Genomic DNA, 22,598 nt, shown 5'->3' with positions numbered 1-22,598 from the left:
AGTCATCCTGCTAGTGTCTGAAGCAGGATTTGAACTGAGGAAGAAAAGAAGCCTTCCAGCTCGGCCCTTTATCCACTGCCCCACCTTAATCCATGATCCTATTATCTAGGTAAAAGAACTTTAAAGCCAGTCTAAGAGCAAGTAACAGCCAACTCTTTCCTAATACATTCTGACAAGGATCTTGTATTTAAAAACACTGATGCAGAAGGCAAACCAGGCCCTGTGGCTCCCAGGACTGCTTTTTATCATGTTTATTGAGATATTAGAGGGCTGGATTATCTCTAGAATCTCTGCCTGAATTACACAATTTAAAGATGGCTGGAGTTCAGGAAGAAGCTCCATCTATCTGGAGGTGAAGGAATTCTTTAAGGGAAAAGCAAAAGTTCCAAAAGCTTATTAGGAAAGATCCTCAGCAGCCTCAGAGGGCAGGCCTTAGAAGGCTCAAGATCCCATAGCATCATCCTTCCTCTTAGACAAGATCCGAGGATGCAAGGAGATGAGTATGGAAGCCATTTGCAAAATGTGAAATGCGTTTCCAATGGAAGTCATCGTTCTCAAACACTACTTGTGTGTGCTCGCCAAGATACACATCCCCTGGGTCAGTTTCCACATCTGCAAGATCAGACTAAAGATCTCTAAGCTTCCTTCCAGCTCTATAACTGCACCCCCAATGCAGAAGCTGAGGATTGCTCAATTAGAACAGTAGCTTAACAGTGGGAGGACAGAAAAACTACAAAAATGTGACACAAGACCTCAAGGCACATATAAAAGTCATTAAACCTTCATTAGGAGCCCACTATGAGTGAGGAGCTGTGCTAAGGGCTGGGAATACAGATACTATCTTTGCCCACAAGAAAGCTCACATTCTAATAATGGGTTGGAGCATGTAAATAACTCGTATATAACAAGATTTATAGAGAAGATGGATGGTAATCTCAAAAGGGAGGTACTAATGTAGGGAGGATGAGCTGTCAGGTTTCAAAAGCACCACAGCCCATTACTGTCATCACTGCATAGATCCCCCCATTCATGTTCCAGAACCGAGACACCAATAAAAATTACTGCCACTTTCCATATCTTTTAGTAGGAAGTAACGCGAGGAGAACCAAGATGAGATAAGAACATCAAAATAAAAGTCTTGGTGTTTCAAAGAGTTAAGTTTTATCTGAAGAAAAAACCAAGATGTGAACTTCTTCCCTGCAGGCACATAAAACAAATGAGTCGTGATTGTTCTTCCTTTTAAAAATAACTTATCTTCAAAGGGAGACAGTTAGCAGAGGAACCAATTCTCTCCATTTCCCAAATTAAAGACCCAAGAGCCCTCTTCTGTTGGAATACTATACTTTATTGTTTTCAATAGTGATACAAATTATGCAGGTTGGTTACAGAAGAGAAACTCTAGCAGTAGGTTATAGAATGAGGTACGTACTATTTATTTTGGTTCAATTAATTTCTAATATCCACAAAAGGAAGGCTCTAAGAAGCTGGGAATACACATAAAAGCCTGCCAACCTCACATAGTGAGAAACAAAGAATGCCCACTCCTGTACCAGACAGAAACACAACTTCATCTGCAGTTTGGCCTGAAGTCAAATGTCCTGCGACAACCACCTTAGAGTCTTATGGATTCTAAGGGGTGAAAGGGGATGTGGCAGCAAGGAACTGGATTTGCAATCAGATGACTTGGGTTCGAGTCTCAGTCTGCCGCTTGTGACCATGGGGAAAATCGCTCAATTACTCTCGGGTCCGTTTCCTTTTTTGTAAAATGATGCAATGGGTCCAGGTTGGCAATCTAGGACCCACCTACCTCTGGATCTGTGATCCCGTTCAATTGGTCAATGCCATTCAGAAAAGAAAAATGTTCAAAGATCCTTTAAAGGCAACGCTAATGACCTTCTCCCCCACCCGCATCTACTCACCTGTCCCATTTCATCTTTTGGAGAAGTCATTTCTCCGCATTTGGGTAAATGTCTATAGAGGGAGGATTTCTCCAATTAGGTTTGTTGGCTGTGGGAATGTGCAAACAGACCGAATAACACTTCTCTTAAAAGTCCTGAGGAGCCTGGTCACCCTTCTCTATTATGGCTCAAATACCAACCTAAGGAATGCTGGGTAATTCTTGGTCCTAGGACAACTATTTGTAAAATAGGGAACTGGAGAGAAGGGGGCATGGAAAAATGCAGTCCTGGGTTCAAGTGTTCCTCTGACATAAAAAAATCTTGGGGGGGAGGGACTTCTAGTCTTCATTGATTCACTGGAAAGATTCAATGCAATCCCCAGGTCCAGATTTCCCCACTACCTCCACCAAAAAAAAAAAAAAAAATCAGTTTAAAGGGAAATGTCAATACCAAATTGTAGAGGCTTTAAATAATACAGAAACTGCACAATGTACAAAATATGACCCGTCATGCTGCAAAATCTGTATCTATCAAAGTGGGGGGAGAGAAATCAGTCTCACTTGTAGCCAGGGAATCTAGGGTTATCATCCAGCTTCTCATCATTGCTATTTCTCTCAAGATCTTGCCCTTGCAGCTTAACAAGTCCCAAGGAGGACATTGCCAAAGGACTTTCTGTATCTTTTTCCCTCCCTAGGAGGCTCAAGTGTTAACAAGATGGAAGTACCCAACCGGTCTCCTAAAGGATACATGCCGAGCACCCTGAATTCAACCTGACCTTTCAAATTTCTTCCTTCCTCTTCATACATTATCAAACCCTCCATCTTTTCCCTTTCTCCTTCCACCTGTGTTTCTCTCTCCTCCCCCACCCCCAATCTTTCCACAAGCAAGCTACTTTTGGAATACTCACTTTTAGATGGACTCTTTAGCCATGGGTCAGGAAAGAGCTTATCAAGAACTTCCTATTAGGACCTGGAATTCAATGAATTCTGTCATTGCTCCAGAATAACAGACAAAAGGCAAATGCCCAGAGTGGCAGGGTAGCCTCTTGGAGGAAGGGGATTTAGGTCAGGCAGATAGTGATAAGTGCTACGTTTCTAAGATTTATATTCAAAGAACTTTAACCAACACACCATTAAGCAGTAGCACTTTAAATTTAGCTCAAGAGGAAGAGCAGAATGAAATGGCAACTATTGGTAATTTAATCCACTGCTGTTACTGAAGTCTTGGGGAGTGGGGGGGGGGGGGAGGGCAGCATGAAACATCCCAAGAATTGGCATCTTCGCCCCAAGATTTTGGTTTATATAACATTAATATTTTTACTTCCCACTGCAAAGCTTTGAGTAGAAACGAGTATTCTTTAGTTTAGCAAGGAGTTTCCTGAGCCAGAATCACTTTATTAAGTAATCTTGTAAAAGCATTTCCTGTACCCAGGAACCAAGAAACACTCAAGGCTCATTTCTGGCCATTAGGAGATGCCCCAAAACTAGACTACTTAAGAGTCTTGGCCTAAGTGACTTTGGACCCAAGGATTCCTTTCCAGGAGCTCCAATGTTCCATAACTGACATAGAATTCATCACAATTCTTTAACTTTTTCTAAAATGTTCTCCCACTTACTACTACCAGTAACCAGACAGAATTGGTTTCAGGATATCAGACTGACTGGAAGGCTGCTTATTTTCTGGTATTGAACATCTTTCTGACTCTAGGGACCTAAGTGCTAATCCAGTTTGTGGTACGTACTATTGTGACTATGAGCAGTTCCCATCCTTAATCTGGACCTCATTTTCCATTCCTATCAAACAAGGGGGAGATAAGATCACATGATCCCTGAGACTGCTTTCCAGTTAGGATGCTAGAAAACAGAACCTACATCGAGAACAACTCTCTCTAGATGAGGTACATTTATTATCAGTCTTGAACTTTAAAAGTTCATACTGTAACTAAAGGAAATTGGAAATTTTTGCCTTTAAGAATGATCATGTTGAAAGGGTCATCTTTCTTTCATTTACTTAAAAAAAAATTCCCCAAACTTTTCATTGTCAACTTAATTATGTATCTTTTTCACTTAAGTAGCCCTTCCTAAGGGCACAGAAAGCCTTTCACCTTCTCAGGAAAGCAAAGTCAAAAAATGAGCAATGAAAGAAAGGGTGGTAAGGGAATCTATCAGCTGGTTAGAAAAAGTGAAGCGAAGGAAATCTTATGCCTTGCCTTACAAGAGCAGCGTGATGTCCCAGATTTCTTCCTGCTCTGAACTTTTAATGTCCTAAGCATCTGTACAGATAGTGCCTTCTCTGTACATCACGAGAGTCTACCCACGTTCTCCAAGGCCCCCCAACTAAAAGGCCATTTTTGCTTCCTGTATCTGACCATTTGAACAAGGCTTAATGCTTTTTAGTATCTGCTAAGTTTTAAAAATTAATATTGCAGGGACCTTCCAGGAGATCCATCAACTTGAAACAAAAGTTGCAAAAAACTGGACCCCAAACTGTTAAGTTTTTCTTTGAATATCCCAGATGAGTCAGATTTGAAATTTCTTCCTATCATGAAAATTTCTTAGCACTTTCCAGACCAGAGCTAATGCCAGACTACATCTGAGGGTTATGTTTCTGTCTGGTAGAAACAACTTCTTTTCCAACTTCAGAAAAAAGGGACAAAGAGGGAGGACAAAAAGCTGAAATGAGACTCGGTTACTATCTTTGCAATCCATTTTTCATTAAGGTTTTTTTCCCTTCCATTTTTCAAAGTAAAAATCACAATAAATGTTATAAATCATTTAAATTGGACCTTCTCTTTCAAATAAACCAGCTAACAGAAGTTTCAGCATCAATCCATGGTGAGCAGCTGAAAAACTGAGGGAGACCCATAAATAAAGACCAGCATTAAAATATTACTTAAGGTTTTCTTTTATTTAAAAGATCATTCACAAAATACCATATCCATAAATTTACTTTCTGTCATGAAGCAGAATGGGTTAAGTGTTTGGAATTCCATTCTCACATTTAAAATGCAACTGGATTAACCAGAAGTTGAGATTTTTGTTGCTGTTGTTCTTAATCTTTTCCACATTGAAGATGTAAGTAGGTCATCTGAAAGCATCCGTTTTGATTACAACCACATAATGCATGTCTTTCTTAGATTACGTGTTGGTGTTACACAAATGGTTTCTTATCTTAGGAGCAGAGAGTATGACAGGTGGAAGGAAGGAAGGAGGGAGGAAAGGAAGAAGGAAGCAGGAAAGAGGAGGAAGGGGTCCTGTAAATTGCTGTAACTCTGAAACAAAGATAACAGTAACTGGAGCCAAGAATCGGGAGTCAACAATACCACCATCCAAGACTTAAGTGGCCACGGTTTCCAAGAAACCCGGACTCTGCTGGCTTCCTTCTAGTTACTGGTATCCCCAACCTTAAAGTTTGGTCTTTTAATTTCCCAAGCATTTTTGAAAGCAGAAAGTAAACTCTCCCCTGATGAGCCTTCTTTCTAAGAGGCACAGGTTCATCTACGAGATGTTTCAAGGTTCTTGACGAATCTGAATGAGACACAACATCGCCAGATCCTAGGGTCGGCTCTCCCGACCCATTTCAAAAAATGATAAAGGGAAGCACAGCATCTCACTATTGACTATTTACACTTGGGGACAAGGAAATACCGGGGCTAGATGCAAAACATATGGCCAAGGGTAGTAAGTTTTACACTCCTTCCAACATAACACAAAGTCAACTTTATCTGTATAAACCTGCATTTAAAAGTTACTTACCAAACATGTAAAACTTAAAAAAAAAAAAGTGTATAATTTTTTTTTTAAAAAGCAAAGACTCAATGAGCAGTTTTTTATGTTCAAATAGACACAGACCCACACCTCTGTGCAAGCCCCCAAAGCACCTCATCCCAGTTGAGTTAAAACCGGATTGTAAACAAAGCACAACCCTCTCATCTGCCTAATAAAAGGAGTTCTCTAGTAAGGATTTTGGTTTGGGCAGAGCTATATGATCTACAGACCCGTGGGAGTGAAACCAATTAATTGTCTAAGGTAATACCCATTTCCCAATTTTATACATATACATACAGTTTAAAATTTGATCCTATTCTGCTCATATCATATCTGTTTATGGGAAGGAATTGGGGAAGGGAGGGGTGAGAGGTAAAGAAAACTATCTGTGAACTAGTTGGAAGGACTATGCCAGTGTTTGATCCCTAGCCTTAGAGAAGGCATCCAATTCTATATGTAGGTCAACAGATGGTCCAACCTGGTGGGGAGTTCTTTCCTATTTGCTTCTTTGGAGCCACAGCAATCCAGAACCAAACATGCAGGTCAGAAGAGAAGTGAGGAAAATCCAAAGGCAACAATATTGGAGTTTTAACAAAGTCTAACCAGTGTTTCTAAAGTAAAACAGAGAAAGCTAAGGAGGAAAATGGAGCAGCACCTCATCCCCGGAACTCCCACCCTTGCTGATGACGGCAGCTTTCATTCATCTGCAAGAAACCACGTGCTGCGAAAACGAAGAGGAAAACAGGGAGGGGAGGGGAGGGAAGGAGGAAAGGGAAAGGGCCAAGGCGGTGGGGAAAAAAACAGCACAAAACAGGCACTAGATACAGCAAAGCCAAGAACGTACTAAAAACCACTTGTTAACAGCTGACATGCATTCACAAGCTCTGTGTGTTTTCAGTTTCAAGAAAGGAGGAGGACAAATGTCAGGTGGCAGGAATGGTAACTGCAGGGTTGACGTCCAGAGTAATGACTCTGCTGCTGTCTTGCTCAGTAATTCTCCCCCCATTCCCTCCCAACCTCGAGCTCATTCTTGCTCTTTGTGAACCACTTCCTCTCGGGGCCTGGCTCCACCGAAGATAGCCGAGTTGGGATTGGCTACTTGATTGAGGGGGGTAGCAACTGTTCGAGGTTTAAGCTGAAGTCGGGGCCTCTGTGCTCTTTCCTCTGGAAAAATAAATAAAACAGCATTTATAAAGCGTGATTTTCTCCAGCCAGGAAATGACCACGACAGCCTGGTGCCAGATCCTTTCACTTAAGAATAAAAACTACAGATTCTGAGATGGCTCCATGAGAGTGGCAACGGTTGGAGGCTTCTCCCATTAAAAGGAGAGAAGAGAAGAGATTTACTCTTAAATCTGACTAAGGAGTGGCAGTTCCTTTAAGAGCTGTGTTCTTAAGACGACTCACCACTTGCACCAGGCAGCAATTGCCATTTGCCATCAGCACTATACCTTCTGTTGGTTCTCTGAAGTCCATTGAAGATCCTCGGAGGGGCGGCCCATCTCTGAAGCGACTCCCCATCGGGGGACCCCCCGTTCGCCGGTCGCCTGGGCGACTGCCTCCACCTCTGCCTCCCAGGAAGTCGTCCTTGAAGCCTGGAGAACGGAGAGGGAAACAGACAGCTGCTCAGATCCAGCACATCCTTAAGTGCACCCAGAGGTTAGAAGGGATGGAACCTGGGAAATGCCAAGAAACATCTCAGGGAACTAGACTCCCTTTGCCTATGCAGGTCAGTACATTCTTGGGGACCCATTCTCTTCAAAAGTTGTTAAAATCAGTGGTTCTCAGTATCCCTTTAAACTATTAAAAATTATTGAAGATCTGTTCAAAGAATTTTTGTTTATGTGGATTCTATTTACCATCTACTATATTAGAATTTGCAGATCCTCTAAAAAGGTTTCAGAGACTTCCAGAATTCCCTGTGTGCAAGAGGTGGCTTCTCTATCCATTAGGCCAGTTTACCTATGCAAAGCCAATGGAAAATGAGCATCAAGTGCAGTCTGATACTCTAAGGAAGGCATCTAAGTTACATCTCCAGAAGCTAGCACTTTGGATTTCTCTACTGAAGCTGCTGCAGTAAAATAGCCAATCTGAAGCTTCTGCCAATTAGTGACTACTCCACTGGTCCTCATACAAAGGCAAAGGGAAAGTGACAATGGGGTCCTGAGTAATTGCACCCCAGCTCCTGGGAGAGGTCCCAAGCAAGCCTTAGGTTGTTTCAAGAAGGATAAACTTCAAAAGAACAGGAATCTAGGAAAAAGTCAACAGCAAAGTGAGAGCTTCACCACAAACCAAGTGACACTCCCTCCATACAATGCAAAACTGTGGAAACCATCTCCAATTCAAGAGTATTTTTTGCATAAGCTTGGGTAAATCCCTTTCCTTTGATAGGTAATAATGTGTGAAAAAAGAAGGGGAAAACCAGTGCCACAAAGCACCTTTTGAGGTTTCTTGTTTTTTAAAACTACTCTGTAGGTCAAATACAACACCTTTTATGCTTTCCTACAGAATGCCTTTTCTCATAAAAATAATGGATTAATTTAGAGATTATACATTACAGCTTTTACTTCATTTCAGAATAGTTATTTTCTGGACAGTTTTAAGAAACTAAGATTTGAGTGCAAGTCATATTCTTTCTATAAATCAGATATGAAATGCTTCCTATATGGAAGATGTGCTAAGGGACTCGCAGCGCTTCTGGAATCTTTCGATCACAAATCATCAACATACAAAAATACCAAATATTATTTTAAAAAGGTTTCTGAGTAATGTGAAATTAGCATGTTTCTCATTTACAGCAAAAATAATCTAAAAACATGGTATAAAAATAACATGATCAATTTTCTTAAACAAATGTTATTATCATTACACAACCAAATGAGTATTTCTTTGAAGAGTTAAACACTGAAGAGCCATTCCTATCCCTTATGCCTTTAATAGGCATGTGCCCTAGAGTGAGAACAGATCCCTACCCATACTACCCAAAAGCAGGTGACCTCAAGAAAAATTATGAAAATACAAAGAGATTATGAAAATGACAGACTAAGCAAGCTTTCCTTCACTTTCTGCCATAATTATAACATGTATTATTTAAATGGACTATAAAGGAAACACCACTCTAGATGGTTTGTCCCAGGGTCCCACATCTAATAAGAGTTGTAAAGTTGGATCTGAATTGGAATTGAATCTCTTTCTGATTCCAGGTACCATTTAGCTGCCCTAAAGGACAGTTACTATACTAGAAAACCAAGGGAATTCAGTAGAGTTGTTTTCTGCAAAACATTTCCCAAAGCCGTTTTCGTTTAGATGTCACTAATTCAGTCAGGTGGTTCTGGAAGGTGGAAGAAGGGTCAACAGCGGAGTGCCTGAGAAATCTTGACCCTGTACCATCTAACATTTTATTAATGACAAGAAAAAAGGTACAGATGGTATGCTTAGTAAATGTTCAGAGAAAATAACACTAAAAGGCCTGCTTGGGATAGGAAGGAGAGGGGCCTGCTGGCCCTTGCCTCTGAGCCATTGTGTACATTTTGGGGGTATAGCACATTTCCAGAATGGTGATGAGCAGTGAATTTGCTCTATGAGCTAGGAAAGATGGAGTATGCCAGAGGGCAGTTAAACTGATGTATATCTAGTGGAGGAGGAGCTGCCTGATTTTCAACTTAAAATTTTGAGAAGTCTCTTCAAACTCCATCAATTTTTATTCCAAGTCTACCCTAACAAGATAATATATAAGTCATTTGGAAAGACTTGGGCTACATGTATATTCAATGAGTGGAAATACTGAAATTTTATTAGATATCAAAGCAACTTCAAAACCATCATCATGAAAACTTTGGCTAAAAGGAAAAAGGCATTTCTGCTGCAGCTGCCACCAAGAAGGTGACCATTCTTCTGCATTTGAAGAAGCTCAGAAAAAAGCTGTGTTTTAGTCCAGAGACTGGTCGATTCATATTACATTACATTATTACATTTTTATGGATAAGCTCATTTCTGAGCTAAGGATTATAGGAAAAAGGGGGAGGAGGTGGTTTTAATCCTGAAATTATTCAGCCCATTACTGAATAGAGATGACTGGATTATTTTAAAAAATGAAACAATTTGGGTAACTGCCTCCCAGGAACTAGAATAGAGCTAGAGTCAGGTGCTTGTTCCAAATGAGCTTTAAGGAAGGCCTCTGGTGAGATGTGTCGATAGTGTTTACACTGCTTCCCTCACCCCCACACACCAAGAAACCAATGACAAGAAACATGTAAGAGTATGGATATAAAGGCAACAGGTTAAGTGTAAGAATTTAAATCTAATACCAGAATTAAAGTCATCCCGGGAATCCCATCCGCCTCTAGATTCTCGAGAGCCACCCATTCCTGAGGAGAGACAAAAAAACAAAACAAAATTGAAACGAAGAGCTAACTATGTATTTATTGTTTGCCCTAAATGAGGGCAAGAATTCATCAAGTCCAGTACAACTTTGAAAACAGGAAGAAACCAACCAACCAACCAAATCCTAAAACTGAGCACTAGCTAATAATTCCAAGGATCATGCTTGGCCATTTACTTCCCAATTCCAGGAAATAAGTCAGTTTCTTTTCCTTCCTTGCAGATTTGGGGATGATGGGATGGAGAGCCCTGCATCAAGACTGAATCAAGTGATAGTCATTAATTTTGTTCAACTGCCCTATTATAGCTGTTTTATTTTCTGCCACAAATAGCAGCCTCCCCCAAATGACCACTCCTTTATAGAAACCAAGAGAGGATGAAGAAGCTAGCTGCCCCGGGCTTGCCTAGCCTGGTCGTCAGACCACAGTCTTGTCACACCATGCTCAAACTCTAAGCTGAGCAAGGCTTTGACTCAGCAGGACTGCCAGAGTGAACCTGCTTATATAGGCAGGTTCTACAGGATGGTCTCCTCTCAGAGACTGGCCAAGTAAAGGGAAGAGATTTTTACCATCTCTCACCTATTGCACTACTATTGCACTACTATTGCACCTAAGATGACTTCTTCCCATCCTCTAGAAGACTCACTAGCCTGCAAAAATCTCATCAGCTTCATCCCCACCCTCCACCCCTCTGACTGGAGGGTAGAGCCATGAATTCCAAATCTCTAAGAAAAGAACCCAGATCAGTTATCTCATTTCTAACTTGCCGCACTACTCTGGAACTTCTCACTTCAACACTACCCCTTTCCTTGAATAAATTATACTCCTTGAAGACAAGAGACTTTTTCTTTTTCTTTTTTTTGGGGGGGAGGGAAGAAGGAAGGAACGCATTATTTGTACCCTCGGCACTTAGCACAGTGCCTGGCACATTTGTTGATGTTCAGTTTTTTCAGGAACACCCATATCTTCATCAGTCCTGTTGGTGTTTTGTCAGCAGAGATACTGGAGTGGTTCGCCATTTCCTTTTCCAGCTCATTTGACAGATGAGAGGAATAAGGCATACTAGTATTGAAGAGCCTTACCCAGGGGCCATACAGCTAGTATTTGAGGCCAGATATGAATTCAATTCTTCCTGACATCAGGTTATTGCTCTATTTATTGCACCATCTAGCTGCTCTATAATAGCTGGCATATAGTAGGCACTTAAGTTTACTAACTGAACAAAAAGACTTTAATCCCTACTATACATTACAAGAACTTGCCAATAAGCATCAAAATATCTAAAAGAAAACTAAAGATAATTTGACTCAGTGCTCTGTAAGTAAAGCTTTTATGGTTAGTTTTTAAAGAATCACCTCTGTCATCTGGTCCACCTTTCCTGAATCCAAAGCCACCTTTATCTTGTTTTCTACCTTCGGCAATGTCCACTCGAAGTGATCGATCACCCAACAGCTGGTTATGACGAGAAACAGTGTAATTAACCACACACAGAAAAAGTCCTAGAAAACTAATTTGGCAAAATTAATCTGGAAATATACTTACCGCACCATCATAGGTCAAAGCTTCCTTAAGGGAATCCACCTCATCGAATTCTACATAGCAAAATCCTGTAAGACAAATTTCCAGTTTACACCAGTATTCATAGGTTAATGCCGGGAGGACAGGTAAGCTTTCCTGTTTTCATCCTTTAATAAACCCAGCTCCATATTACAAGATTGCTTCCCTCCATCAGTAATATCCTCTTCAAAACTTTAAAGTAGTGCACTTCATATGGCTAATAGGGAAATGTTTTGTGTGACTTTACCCATATAACTGATATCACTCTTTTTTGCCTTCTCAATGGAAATAAAAACACCCAAGAGTTTATCAATTAGAACCCCACATTTCAATGAGCAAGGTCAATGCATACCTTTCCAACCTTTTTTTTCACTGTGAGGAGTAATAACTTAGGGGGTAAGCACTTGGGGAATCAGAAAAATCTAAATACCAGACAGAAGAAGCTTGGATGAGGAATTGGACTCAACTAAGCAGTGATGGGATACAATTGTTTCCAGGATCTGGGCAAATAGTGCAAGAATATTCCTCCCCACAAACAGATCATGTCAAGGGCCTTCCCTGAACTTTTACTTACTTGGTCTCTAATTATTTTAAGGTCTATTGGACTCCCCCCCCCCCCTATAGTTTGACCACTTCTAGAATTAAAACTTTCAGAGGTCAGATAACCACTTGCTGTCTAGTTCTGCTTAGGTGGGGACCCAACTTTCCATGAGGCCCTGGAGAAGGAATCCACTGGAGGCTGTACCACCAAAGTAAGGAGGTTCAATTCAATAAACATGTGCCTTGGGTCTGGTGTAGGCCAGTTCTCAAGTTACTAATTTTAAAAAGGAAACAATCCCTGCTTGCAAAGAGCTTCCATTCTCCTTGGGGGAAGAGAAACATGGACACAGATGAAGTAAACAAGTACAATCAAGTACAAACTAATTTGCAGGGAAAGGGGGCCTGTTTAGCCCTGAAGGCAGTTCTGTATTGTAAAAGGCCAAAGACAATTCTAAGGATGGGGAGGACAAAAAGGCAGTTAATGTCATAAAACCATTATGCTTTAGTTGGAACACAGATTATGTGAAGTAAATCTGCAAATGCATTTCATAATGACATGAAAGGCCTTAAATACCAGAGAAATATTTTATTCTACAGACATTAGGGAATCATTTAAGCTTCTTGAGCAAGGAAGTGACAGTGCTTTAGGAGTACTGATATAGCACCTGGGAGAAGATGTTTTGGTGGGGGTAAAAGGTGGTATGAAAGAAAAAGCAATGAAAAGGAGGTGAGATAAGGAGAGTTTCAGAAGAGAAGACTCAACTTATTCCTTTAAAAAAAAGAAAAAGAAAAAGAATGAAAGGAAAATCTGGATCTGTTTGTAGGCCTCAGGGAACCAGCCACTGGACAAGACTGAAGGTAATTGGGAGGGTAAACAGATAAATAAAGAAACATCTGCCTCCAAAAGTCATCTAGACATTCACTTCAGAAAGCAGACTATCAATGGAGAGAAGACCCAGAGTCAGATTTTTGGCTCAATATAAACAGTCACAACTTCCTAACAATTGGGACCACCCCAAAATGGGATGGCCCACCTCCTTTTAGGTAAGTGTTCTATCACAGATTGTTTTCAAACAGAGTGAGGCCTGGATAATTAAAAAAAAAGATTACTCTTTTGGCTAAAGGTTGACCTTTTGAGTTCTGTGATATTAAAATGAAGCTTTTGGGGGAAAAACTGAAATATACAACTTTGCAAATTGTTCTGAATATAACTTTTAAAATGATTATAACCGATAATACATAAAATGATAACAATGTGATGATTCGTCATATACATCCATACGTACGTACATATATACATATATATATAGAGAGAGAGATAACAAGCATCAATACAAGTCAAAAAACATTTATTAAAGGTATTGTTCTTCAAGAAGTCACAAACAAATGGGAAAAGGACACATGCAACTAGCCAGGTCACAAAACAGTGCAAGAGCAACTCAGCGATCTCAGGGTAAAGCCACTAGCAGCAAGTGGGGGTCAGAGAGGCCTCCTGGGGAAGGTGGCATCTGAGTCTTAAAGGAACCCAAGAAATCTAAGAGGAGAGAAGGCATGCCAGGCTCAAAGAGGGTCATGGGTAAGAAGGTGTTTTGTAATTAGGAATGTAAATGCACAAATGTCTTAATTTTTCGACAGGCCCCCTTATCCCCCCCAATCCATTCATTTCCTAAGCAGCTTTCTGGATTTTTTTTTGTTATTCACAATGATTTATCTATGACAGCATTCCATGACACTGACCGAGCAGCATTCTGCTTTGGTTCCCAACATTTCCAGTGCTGCTACAATGATTTCTGAGCAGATTCTGATTTGGGTTTGGTTAATGTTCTCTCATGATAATCTGCCCAAAATGGAAATACTGCACCTGCCATTTGCCCACAGCCTGATTTCATGGCTGTGCATTTAGGAATAACCTTTCACGAGTGTTGCCTCAGTGACACCGACCTTTCGGGCTGGCAGTCACAGTTGGGAAGGACAGCTCAGACTCAGGACTTGAAATTGGGCTGGACTTAAAATGGACACAACTAAAGCATCCTGGGTAGCGGGGCCTTACCTACATCATTTTTCTGCAACTTTCCACTCTCCAAAAGGATTGATTTATTTTTAAGATGGCCAGAGAGGTCAAACTTAGTGCAAGTAATATGATTACGAATAAAAAATTTCTTTTTACAAAATACTTAAATAGCTGCATTCATTCCAGGTCCTCAAATGAAAGCACACAGTATCCAAGCGTACCGTCACAGTCACAAAGAACAAAACATACTGTCAGGCTTACAGACCTCTGGCTGACCCTCTATAAACTTTCTGGATCACTTCACAGAAACCTCATCAATTGAGTGTATTTGTGCTCCTTAGTACTCACCTTTAAATTTGTCCGTTTCTTTATCTCTGACTAGCCGTACGCTCCTTACACTGAGATCCTTGAAGATCGCGTCTATGTCTCCCTGAACAGTATTGAAAGGCAGATTTCCTACATAGGCCGTGTAAGGGGGCTCTGTCGGCAGCTCCTTCTGACTCCGGGAACCATGGCCACCAGCGCTACCACGGGACCTAACAAAGTAAACTCAAGTTAAGTAAGATTTTTGCTCTGGCCTATAGAGCAGGGGGCAGGAATTGTGATTTCTACTTTGTTCTGCTAATGCCCTAGAAATCTAGTTCAGGGCTGAAAAGAACCTTAGGTTACCCAACCCCTCCTCATTTTAAAAAGGAAACTGAGGTCCCCCCAAATGGAGTGACCCTTGTAGGGTAATATGGTTAGGAAGTGTCTGAGGTGAGATCAGTTCACATCTTTTGAAATGTATTACTTTGGCCACTGTCCTAGCTTGATATCATCCATGAAAGTTCTTTTTCAATCTGGCATCCCTCCCCCACCCCAATTAAAGAAGAGACCAAGGATTTCATCACTTTTTCCTGTTACTTGTTACTGTGAAAGGTTGACCAAAATAGAGTCTGCAAATTTACTTTTTTTTTTTTTTTGGATGTGGGGAGGAGAGAGGTTGTAAATTAAATAAACCACAATGCCTTATCCTGACCAACAAAAGCTTAATTCTTCAGTGCTCACAATTTTTTTTTCCCACTATAAAACAAATACCTAAGTATGTAGCCTACCTCAACCTTACTAGTTTTTACAAAGAAACCTGGATGAAAGCTAATTTAATTAATTTTTAATTAAAGGTCAAGGGGGTGAGAGTTTATTGCAGGGGCTGCTGCTCAGCTCTCCCTCTTGTCTGCTCAGGGTGTTGGAGGAATGATCTTGTTTTCCCTTCCTAACAGTCTGTACATTGAAAATGGAAGGGAAAAAAGGGGAAGGGAGGGACTTGCCCTTATTTCGAAGCTTTGAAAAATATTAGGATTTTTAGCTTAACCAGAGGCAGGATCACTAGAGTCTCAGAATCTTCATCATCCTGGGGGTCATCGAGTTGGGGTATACTAATCTAGCTCAATTTAACTCTGGAGGGCAGAGCCAGGAACAATGGCAATGCACAAAGAAATAAAATTTTCCAAGAGGCTTGCACAGCTCACCACCCCAACTTAAAAAGCAAAGACTGACTCTTTAAGGTTATTACAAAAGCTGCTCTGATATACAAAAGAGGGGGCTGTACTTACAAATGATATGTTGAAAACAGAATAAAAAACTTTTAAAGATTGTAAAAAATGTGAGTCCGTGACACATTTTTCACCCAACAGAAAAGAAACCCAAAGCTTGGTATATCGAGAAGCTTAAGTTCAGATGAAGAAGCATACACTAAATGAAGAATATTAAAGTCTTCAGCTACCCTCAATAGGTACCTCCTTTAGAAGATCTGAGAAACATAAACCCAATACACCAAGTCACTGGCATTAAAAACAAAAACAAAAACTGCCTTACTTTCATCTACCTACCATTTCTACATTTACTCTCTCAGGTTCCCTCAACCTCCTCCTTCCCATTACCCAGACAGCTCAGCAAAAGGAACTCTGGTAATAGGACTGGTCCCCAAAAGCTTCTGTTCCACTGGCTATATAGCCATTACAACACCTCAATCAAGTGCAATGAATAAGGAGATTTTATACTACAGTATATAGATCCAGTAAGCTTCAGAATATATCCAATGAGCTAATATATATTGACGTAGTACAGAAACCTTAAAATGACATACATGTACACATACAAATAAGACAATTTATATTTGTGCATAATTTTATGGTTCCTAAAGCGCTTTGATATGCAACATCTCATCTGATCCTCACAACATCCCACACCAAAGGGGATGCTATCATTGCTATGAAATGGAAGAAACCAAGACAAAGCAATCTTACTGAGCTATGGGCATGTCAGTGGGACATGCTGACGTTGATGACATGTCTAAGCCAACATTCAAACCCAGATCTTCCTAGAGCATAACAATACTCTCTTGGCACCATTCTATCATGGTGCCTTTCAGCCTTTAAATACATTTTAAAAAATAATCCTGATTTAAGGAATTATCCACTGAACAAAGCTCCTCATGCAAGCAGACTGCTACTTTTATCCCTTATGGGTCTTCAGAGGTACTGAGTGTTAACAAGGTCAGTACCCAAGTTCATATCCAAGGTGAGCCTCACACCCAAGTTTTCCTGATTTTAGTAAGACTCCCTATTGAGGCACCTCTCTCATTTACTACCAGATTCATATATAAAATCAGCCTATTGAGTCTTCGATCTATATATCTCTATAGATATATAGATCGAAGACTCAATAGGCTGATACAATTCTACCTTCAGGGGATACTGTCATCCAGTGCCTTCTCTGGACTTGATTCCCCTGATAGACTGTTGTTTATAAACTATTCCATCTTGCTAAGTAAGTCTCAAATGCCTCAGCTTAATAGCTGCATACATTATATTTATTTTTAGAGACCATATTCTTAACCTTTTTGGTATCATGGTCATACTTAGGCTTACAAAGAAAACCAATGATAATGAAAAGTTATCTTACTTGCCCCGAAAGCTGATTTTCATCAACTTTTATGTTAAAACATTACAAATGTACTACCTGGAATGTCTAAACTAACTCATAAAATCAAACGTGATATTGTGAATAAAGAATTTTCAAATGCAGCTGGGAGTTCCCAACTAAATACGATTTAAACCTGTGAAGATTGGTTAAAAAACAAAAGAAACCAAAAAACCTCACCAAAAAATTTTTGTTCCCATAAAGAAGTCACTGTCATCACCCTGAGCTTCATGGCATCAATCGTTTTAGGAATTATACACCTGAATATACGTTTCAAACTTTATTTGAAAGGAAGTATCTAGTTTAGAATTTGAACCCATGACTTAACTTTGCTTCAGGACATGAAATCAATCAAGAACTTTTCAAGTCTAGCTGAAATAAAGATTCAATCAAAAGCATTCTAAATTAATTAAAATTGAATGTCAAAGAAACCCAATGTGATTTCTCAATCCTAGTGATAAAAAAAAAAGAAGAAAAGAAACACTTTAGTATATACAAAGACAAAATAATTTCCAATAGCAGATGGCTATATAGTTTTTAAGAATTCAGATTTTGTGGCAAAATTATTTCTATCAGAAAAATCTTAAGATTTCCTATCAAATAGTAAGGCGTATTTTACTATAAAGGACAACCAGCTTCAATGGGTCACCCCGCCAGCCAATGGGTCACTCCAGATTTCAAGAGAACAGTCTCATTTCAGGACTCAATGTAATTAAATACCAGCTACAAATAAGACCATTTGGATATTTCTTCCATCTAACAAAGTGCCTGCTACAAAAGCAGGTATTTAATATATTATTTCTTCAATCAACAAGGAATTTGTGGAGGCTACTTCCTTCTTCAGGACATTAATGAAGATCTGTGGTAAATAAACCTTTATTCATTCCCTATTTTATATCACTGCAAGGCAAGGGCCAATATTACCTCCAGTCTTATGTTAAACTTTTGTATAACTTTCACATACATGGAAGGTAGCTTTAGGAACGATTGTTCTTGTCCCATCCTGTCAAATACATTCTCAAAAACACGTTGAGACACTGCGGGATGTTATATTCCTTATAACTGCTAATCGTATAAATGTAAATATGTAGTCTAATGTAGAAAAAGCCCAAGTGTTCCCTCTCCTGTTCTTAAGAATTTTTCTGATGAGAGCATAGATTGTTAAAGATTCTAGATCCTGAAGACAGAATAACTTGCTGATATCTTCTGAGTTACATTTTACAGAAAAGAATCACATAAAATGACTGTTACTTCCTTTGAATCTTTGCCTCTGAGATATCTGGAGAATTGTCCTTCAAGCACTTTTAGGAATAAGGGCATATTTTTCCTTCAGTATCTGGCCAAGCCTGAGATTACCCCCAAAGTCATCTAGAGTGTCATCAGTATATCAAAAATGAGCACTGACTTCTTGGAGCAATGATTGTTTCATTTATTTGTTGTCTTCTGCCCTCCTTCTTTTGTCTAAAATGAGCTTATAATTCTAAATGCCCTCAAAGGCCTCTTTCCCATATAGAGAGACATGTGTTCACTGGGAAAAGCTCCTAAGCTCATCTAGCTGCTATGTTGAGGAAGTCCTTCCTTCTAAATCAAGTTCACTGCTCTATGAAATGAGAGAGATCTCAGAGATGTTACAATCACAGTTCTTAATCAAGTCATGAATACCAGTTTAACAGTTATGTTTTAATCTGTCATTTATATCCAACAATGAAGGAGGGATATGCCACTGAAGGAAATAAAGTCTATCTGTGATAATCAAATAATCAAATCAAGTAATAATGAAACCAGGAGATATAAATCAGGGACACTCCAGATCAAGGAATACACATACTAAAAATCAAAAGTAAAGGAGTTGTAAGAATTTACTTTATCCTGTGTCCAAGAACAAAAACTAATGAAGTCATAGTACAGATACATCTCAAAATTTTCAGTAGGTCACGATAAGCATAACAGAGCACCATGAATTACCCAAGCCATAGATCACCACCCCTTTCAACAAAGGAAGTAGAGAAGTGACATGAATCTGGCAAAACTTTCTAAACCAAGGAATTATGTTCTTTGATCCTTGGCAACTTGAATAAAAAGGACAAAAACTAACGTTGGAAAATATGGTTTGGATTTAAACATTGAAAGGCCAAAGGCTCATGGACAAAAATATGTCTCTACGAAGACCAGGAAACATCTTAATTCTTGAAAGCTCCATCCATTTCCTGCTTCATAAATGCAGCATTTACTCATATGGGATACCCATAAACAAAATTTCTGGCAAGAGATATTTCATTTTATCTAAAAGCTCAATAATTCTCTATTAAAACTCAATTATATGACTATCTATTTAGCCAAAATTCAAGGCAGGTATTATTCTTGCAAATTCATATATAATTCATCATTTGTATTAATATCCTTAAATAGAAATGACTATCCTCACATTTTAACTCAGGTATTCTAGGAAAGTCAGTGTGTGTGTATATACAAACTTTTACAAGTCAGTCAAGTTTCACAAGACTCCCTCAAATAAGCTGTAACAGTATTGGTCATCCCAATACTTCCAGTGTTCTTTCCAAGGATGCATTGGCTTCACTTCTGTCAATTAAAAGAAACACAATTTTTAATATTCTCCGAATTGTGGCTTAGAGACTTTTAAAATGTAAAGTATTTATGATATAATCTAAGTCAATAAAATCTTGGTGGCCCTTTCAAGTCAAGTTGGTATAGGAAACCAAAAAGGTTTTAAACAATGTGCTTAATAATAGGTAAGAAGGGACATGGTGTCAGTTTGCACTTTAGAAAAAAAAAATTAACTGTCCATTTCTCTTCCTAAAGCTACTGGGAGTTTTCAATGTAGGTATAGCCAGAGTTTAGGTCATTCAGAATTAAAATGACAGCACAAGAAGATAGAAATAGAAGAGTTTCTTAAAAAAAAAAAAAAAACAAAAAAAACCAAAACAAAACTGAAATTCAACCTAAAGATCTCAAGGCCATGAAGAAAAGTATTAGAACAACCGATTAAAAAAAAAAAAATTAAACCTAAAAGCATTAATTTGTTTCACTGCTGAGATAAATTCTTTTAAAAAGCTGTCTTATAACACTGTAAATATATTTTACCAGACTGCTGAAATCTCCTCTAAACCTACAAAATTTCTTAACAATTCAATGCATCCTCAATCCTCTGAGTAAAAGTCAGGAATAGCACAAACCCCTCCTGTCAGTAGCTTTCAAAATTTTTTTGATATTACATTAGCAGAAAGCAATCTATCATATTTACTACTGGGTGTGTGAATGAATGTGTGACAATGGTCTTGTCTAGTCAGAGAAAGGGGAAACAAAAGCCTTACAACGTTATCTGGTATCCTGCTGAGTGAGCAGGGTGAGGAATAAAAGACAAGTCAAAAAAAGTCATCATCACTCTTAAGGTGCTTCCATTCTAACGGGAAAAGACACATACACAAAGGAGCAGGGAAGGGTGGTGGAAGGACAAAGGAGACAGTCGAGAAGTCTGGAGAGTTAGGAATGGAGCCGGGAGAGAAATCAGCATGGACTCTTCATGAAATCATTATCACAGGTAGGAACTCAACAAAGAGAAGTCAAAGGCTAGAGAATGTTGGTTCAAAGAATGAAGAGACAGGAAGAGAAAGAAGGGAGCTGAATGTTAGTTGGGATCTGTGACTAAAGCAGGCAGGACATCTGGCTCAAGTTGTAAAGATAGGTAAGCACTCCCAGCTCCAGATCATCAGCATCATCTCTATAGATATCACTCTGCAAATGACAACCACAATCCATTCCTCTCTCTTTCACCTGCTAATCCTTCTTGGCCACCCAAACTTTACTTGCAAGAGTAAAAGAATGTCGGGCTGGGCCGGATATAAAAAAGCTGACAAAAGCAACAGTTAATTTACAGATTTAGATGTCATAGCAGACAATCAAAGTAGCATTTAATTGAACTAGAAAAATAACAAAATTCATCTGAAGGAAGAGAGCTAGAATACCAAGGGAAATAATTTTTTTAAAAAGTAAAAATAAAGAGGCAATAGAATAGCATTTCTAAGCCTCAAATTATATTACAAAGCGATCAAAATGTTGCTATAAATTTCAAGAAAATGTATTACTCATAAGGAATGCAAAAATGTTAAATGCCCTTTTTAAAAGCCTCTAAGGCAGCTTCATGACCCATCGAATCAGATGCTTTTTCATAGTCAGCAAACAAGAAGCACTAGGATTTAGTATTCTCTACATTTTTCATTCAAATGCTATGGATGTCCTCAATTTGTGAAGAAATAAGTCTCAACATTTTGTGTACATGAGAAAATAGACATTTGGATCAGCAGTGACTAAGGTTCTTTCTTAGTTGTCTCTCCTTTCTCTCCTTCCCTTTCGTAATAACCTTATGTTGTGTTGCTCCTGGCATAGAGCTCTCATGGCACTTAAGTCTAATCCAGCTGTACTCCCTATCTTTGTTCAATTACAGTCCAAGTATGGTGGGTTTTACTGTCCTTGATGGCAACCAATTTATTGTAAAAATCTTTGTAGAACTTTTTCCAGTTGTTTGCTGTCTGTCCTACTTCCATTTTTGTCCTCAAATACCCTGCAGTTGACTTTGATCTCTTGCCAAGTTTTCTTTATTTAGACTGGTTTTAAATTCTAACACATCTCTATTTTATGAGGTGACAATATTGATAATCCTACATCATCTTTTTTTTTTAATGCAAAATTTTACAACTGTGTTTATATTCTAAGCTGACTTTGCTTTTGACCACCATGTATCTCTTTGCTTGAAAGAAATAATCCCGTTCACCAACTCTCTGATGATAAATATCAGACAAGGAATAAAAAGGTAGATGTACAATTTCCAAAGATGTTCTTTACAATGGTGAAGGAGAAACAGAGTAGAGTCCAAGTTGAAGAGGGATTACTTGTGAATAGTGAGGGCTTCCAGATAATCTTGCTTTCAGATGACACCACACTGCTTTCAACAAGCCCAGAAACACCGTAAAGCATCCTGAAAGACAGCTATAAACACTTAAAAATGCTTGCCCAGACCATTCACACAGGAGACCTAGTAAATGAAAAATGCTGATTGGTCAGATTGTTTATTGGCTATAGACACACATCTGAGACAAAACAGCTAAAACAGAGCAGTTGGAAATAGAAGTAAAAAGGAGGATAGTGGGCTGGATTGCCTTCAGGAAATTATAACTCCTTTAATGAGAACTTCTCCTCCCAAACAACCAATTCCCCAACCTTCCCCAACTCAAACACCTGCCCCTGGAAATAAGAGGTTTTTTTTTTTTTTTTAAGGCATATTTAGGCAGCAGCATCCTAGAAGGAAACATTCAAATCAGTGAGGTTACATCTGAATAATTAAACCAATGATATTACATTTGAACAATCATCAAGACTATCTGGCATTTATTAAAAGATAGCAAAAACAGATCAGTATAAGGAAATAAACAAACACCACCTCAAGAACTCAGGGTTCAATAAGCCCAAG

The 22,598-nt window shown here is 39.1% G+C and overlaps 1 protein-coding gene across 1 annotated transcript in view; it reads right to left on the bottom strand.

Annotated features, from left to right (window-relative positions):
- Positions 1–1,324: 1,324 nt before the first annotated feature.
- Positions 1,325–22,598, bottom strand: part of EIF4H (eukaryotic translation initiation factor 4H) — a 33,156-nt gene continuing 11,882 nt past the window's right edge. Inside the window, exons 2-7 of the mRNA XM_051991948.1 lie at positions 14,501–14,688; positions 11,587–11,651; positions 11,400–11,496; positions 9,973–10,032; positions 7,117–7,260; positions 1,325–6,829 (exon numbers count right to left, since the gene is read on the bottom strand). Of these exons, the coding sequence (XP_051847908.1) occupies positions 6,690–6,829; positions 7,117–7,260; positions 9,973–10,032; positions 11,400–11,496; positions 11,587–11,651; positions 14,501–14,688 (694 nt within the window). The 3' untranslated portion in view covers positions 1,325–6,689. The remainder of the gene's footprint in view (positions 6,830–7,116; positions 7,261–9,972; positions 10,033–11,399; positions 11,497–11,586; positions 11,652–14,500; positions 14,689–22,598) is intronic.

Source organism: Antechinus flavipes, chromosome 4 (assembly GCF_016432865.1).
Source record: "Antechinus flavipes isolate AdamAnt ecotype Samford, QLD, Australia chromosome 4, AdamAnt_v2, whole genome shotgun sequence".
NCBI lineage: Eukaryota > Metazoa > Chordata > Mammalia > Dasyuromorphia > Dasyuridae > Antechinus > Antechinus flavipes.
The sequence above is the reverse complement of the archived record's forward strand: the minus strand, read 5'-3'. Positions and strand labels throughout refer to the sequence as shown.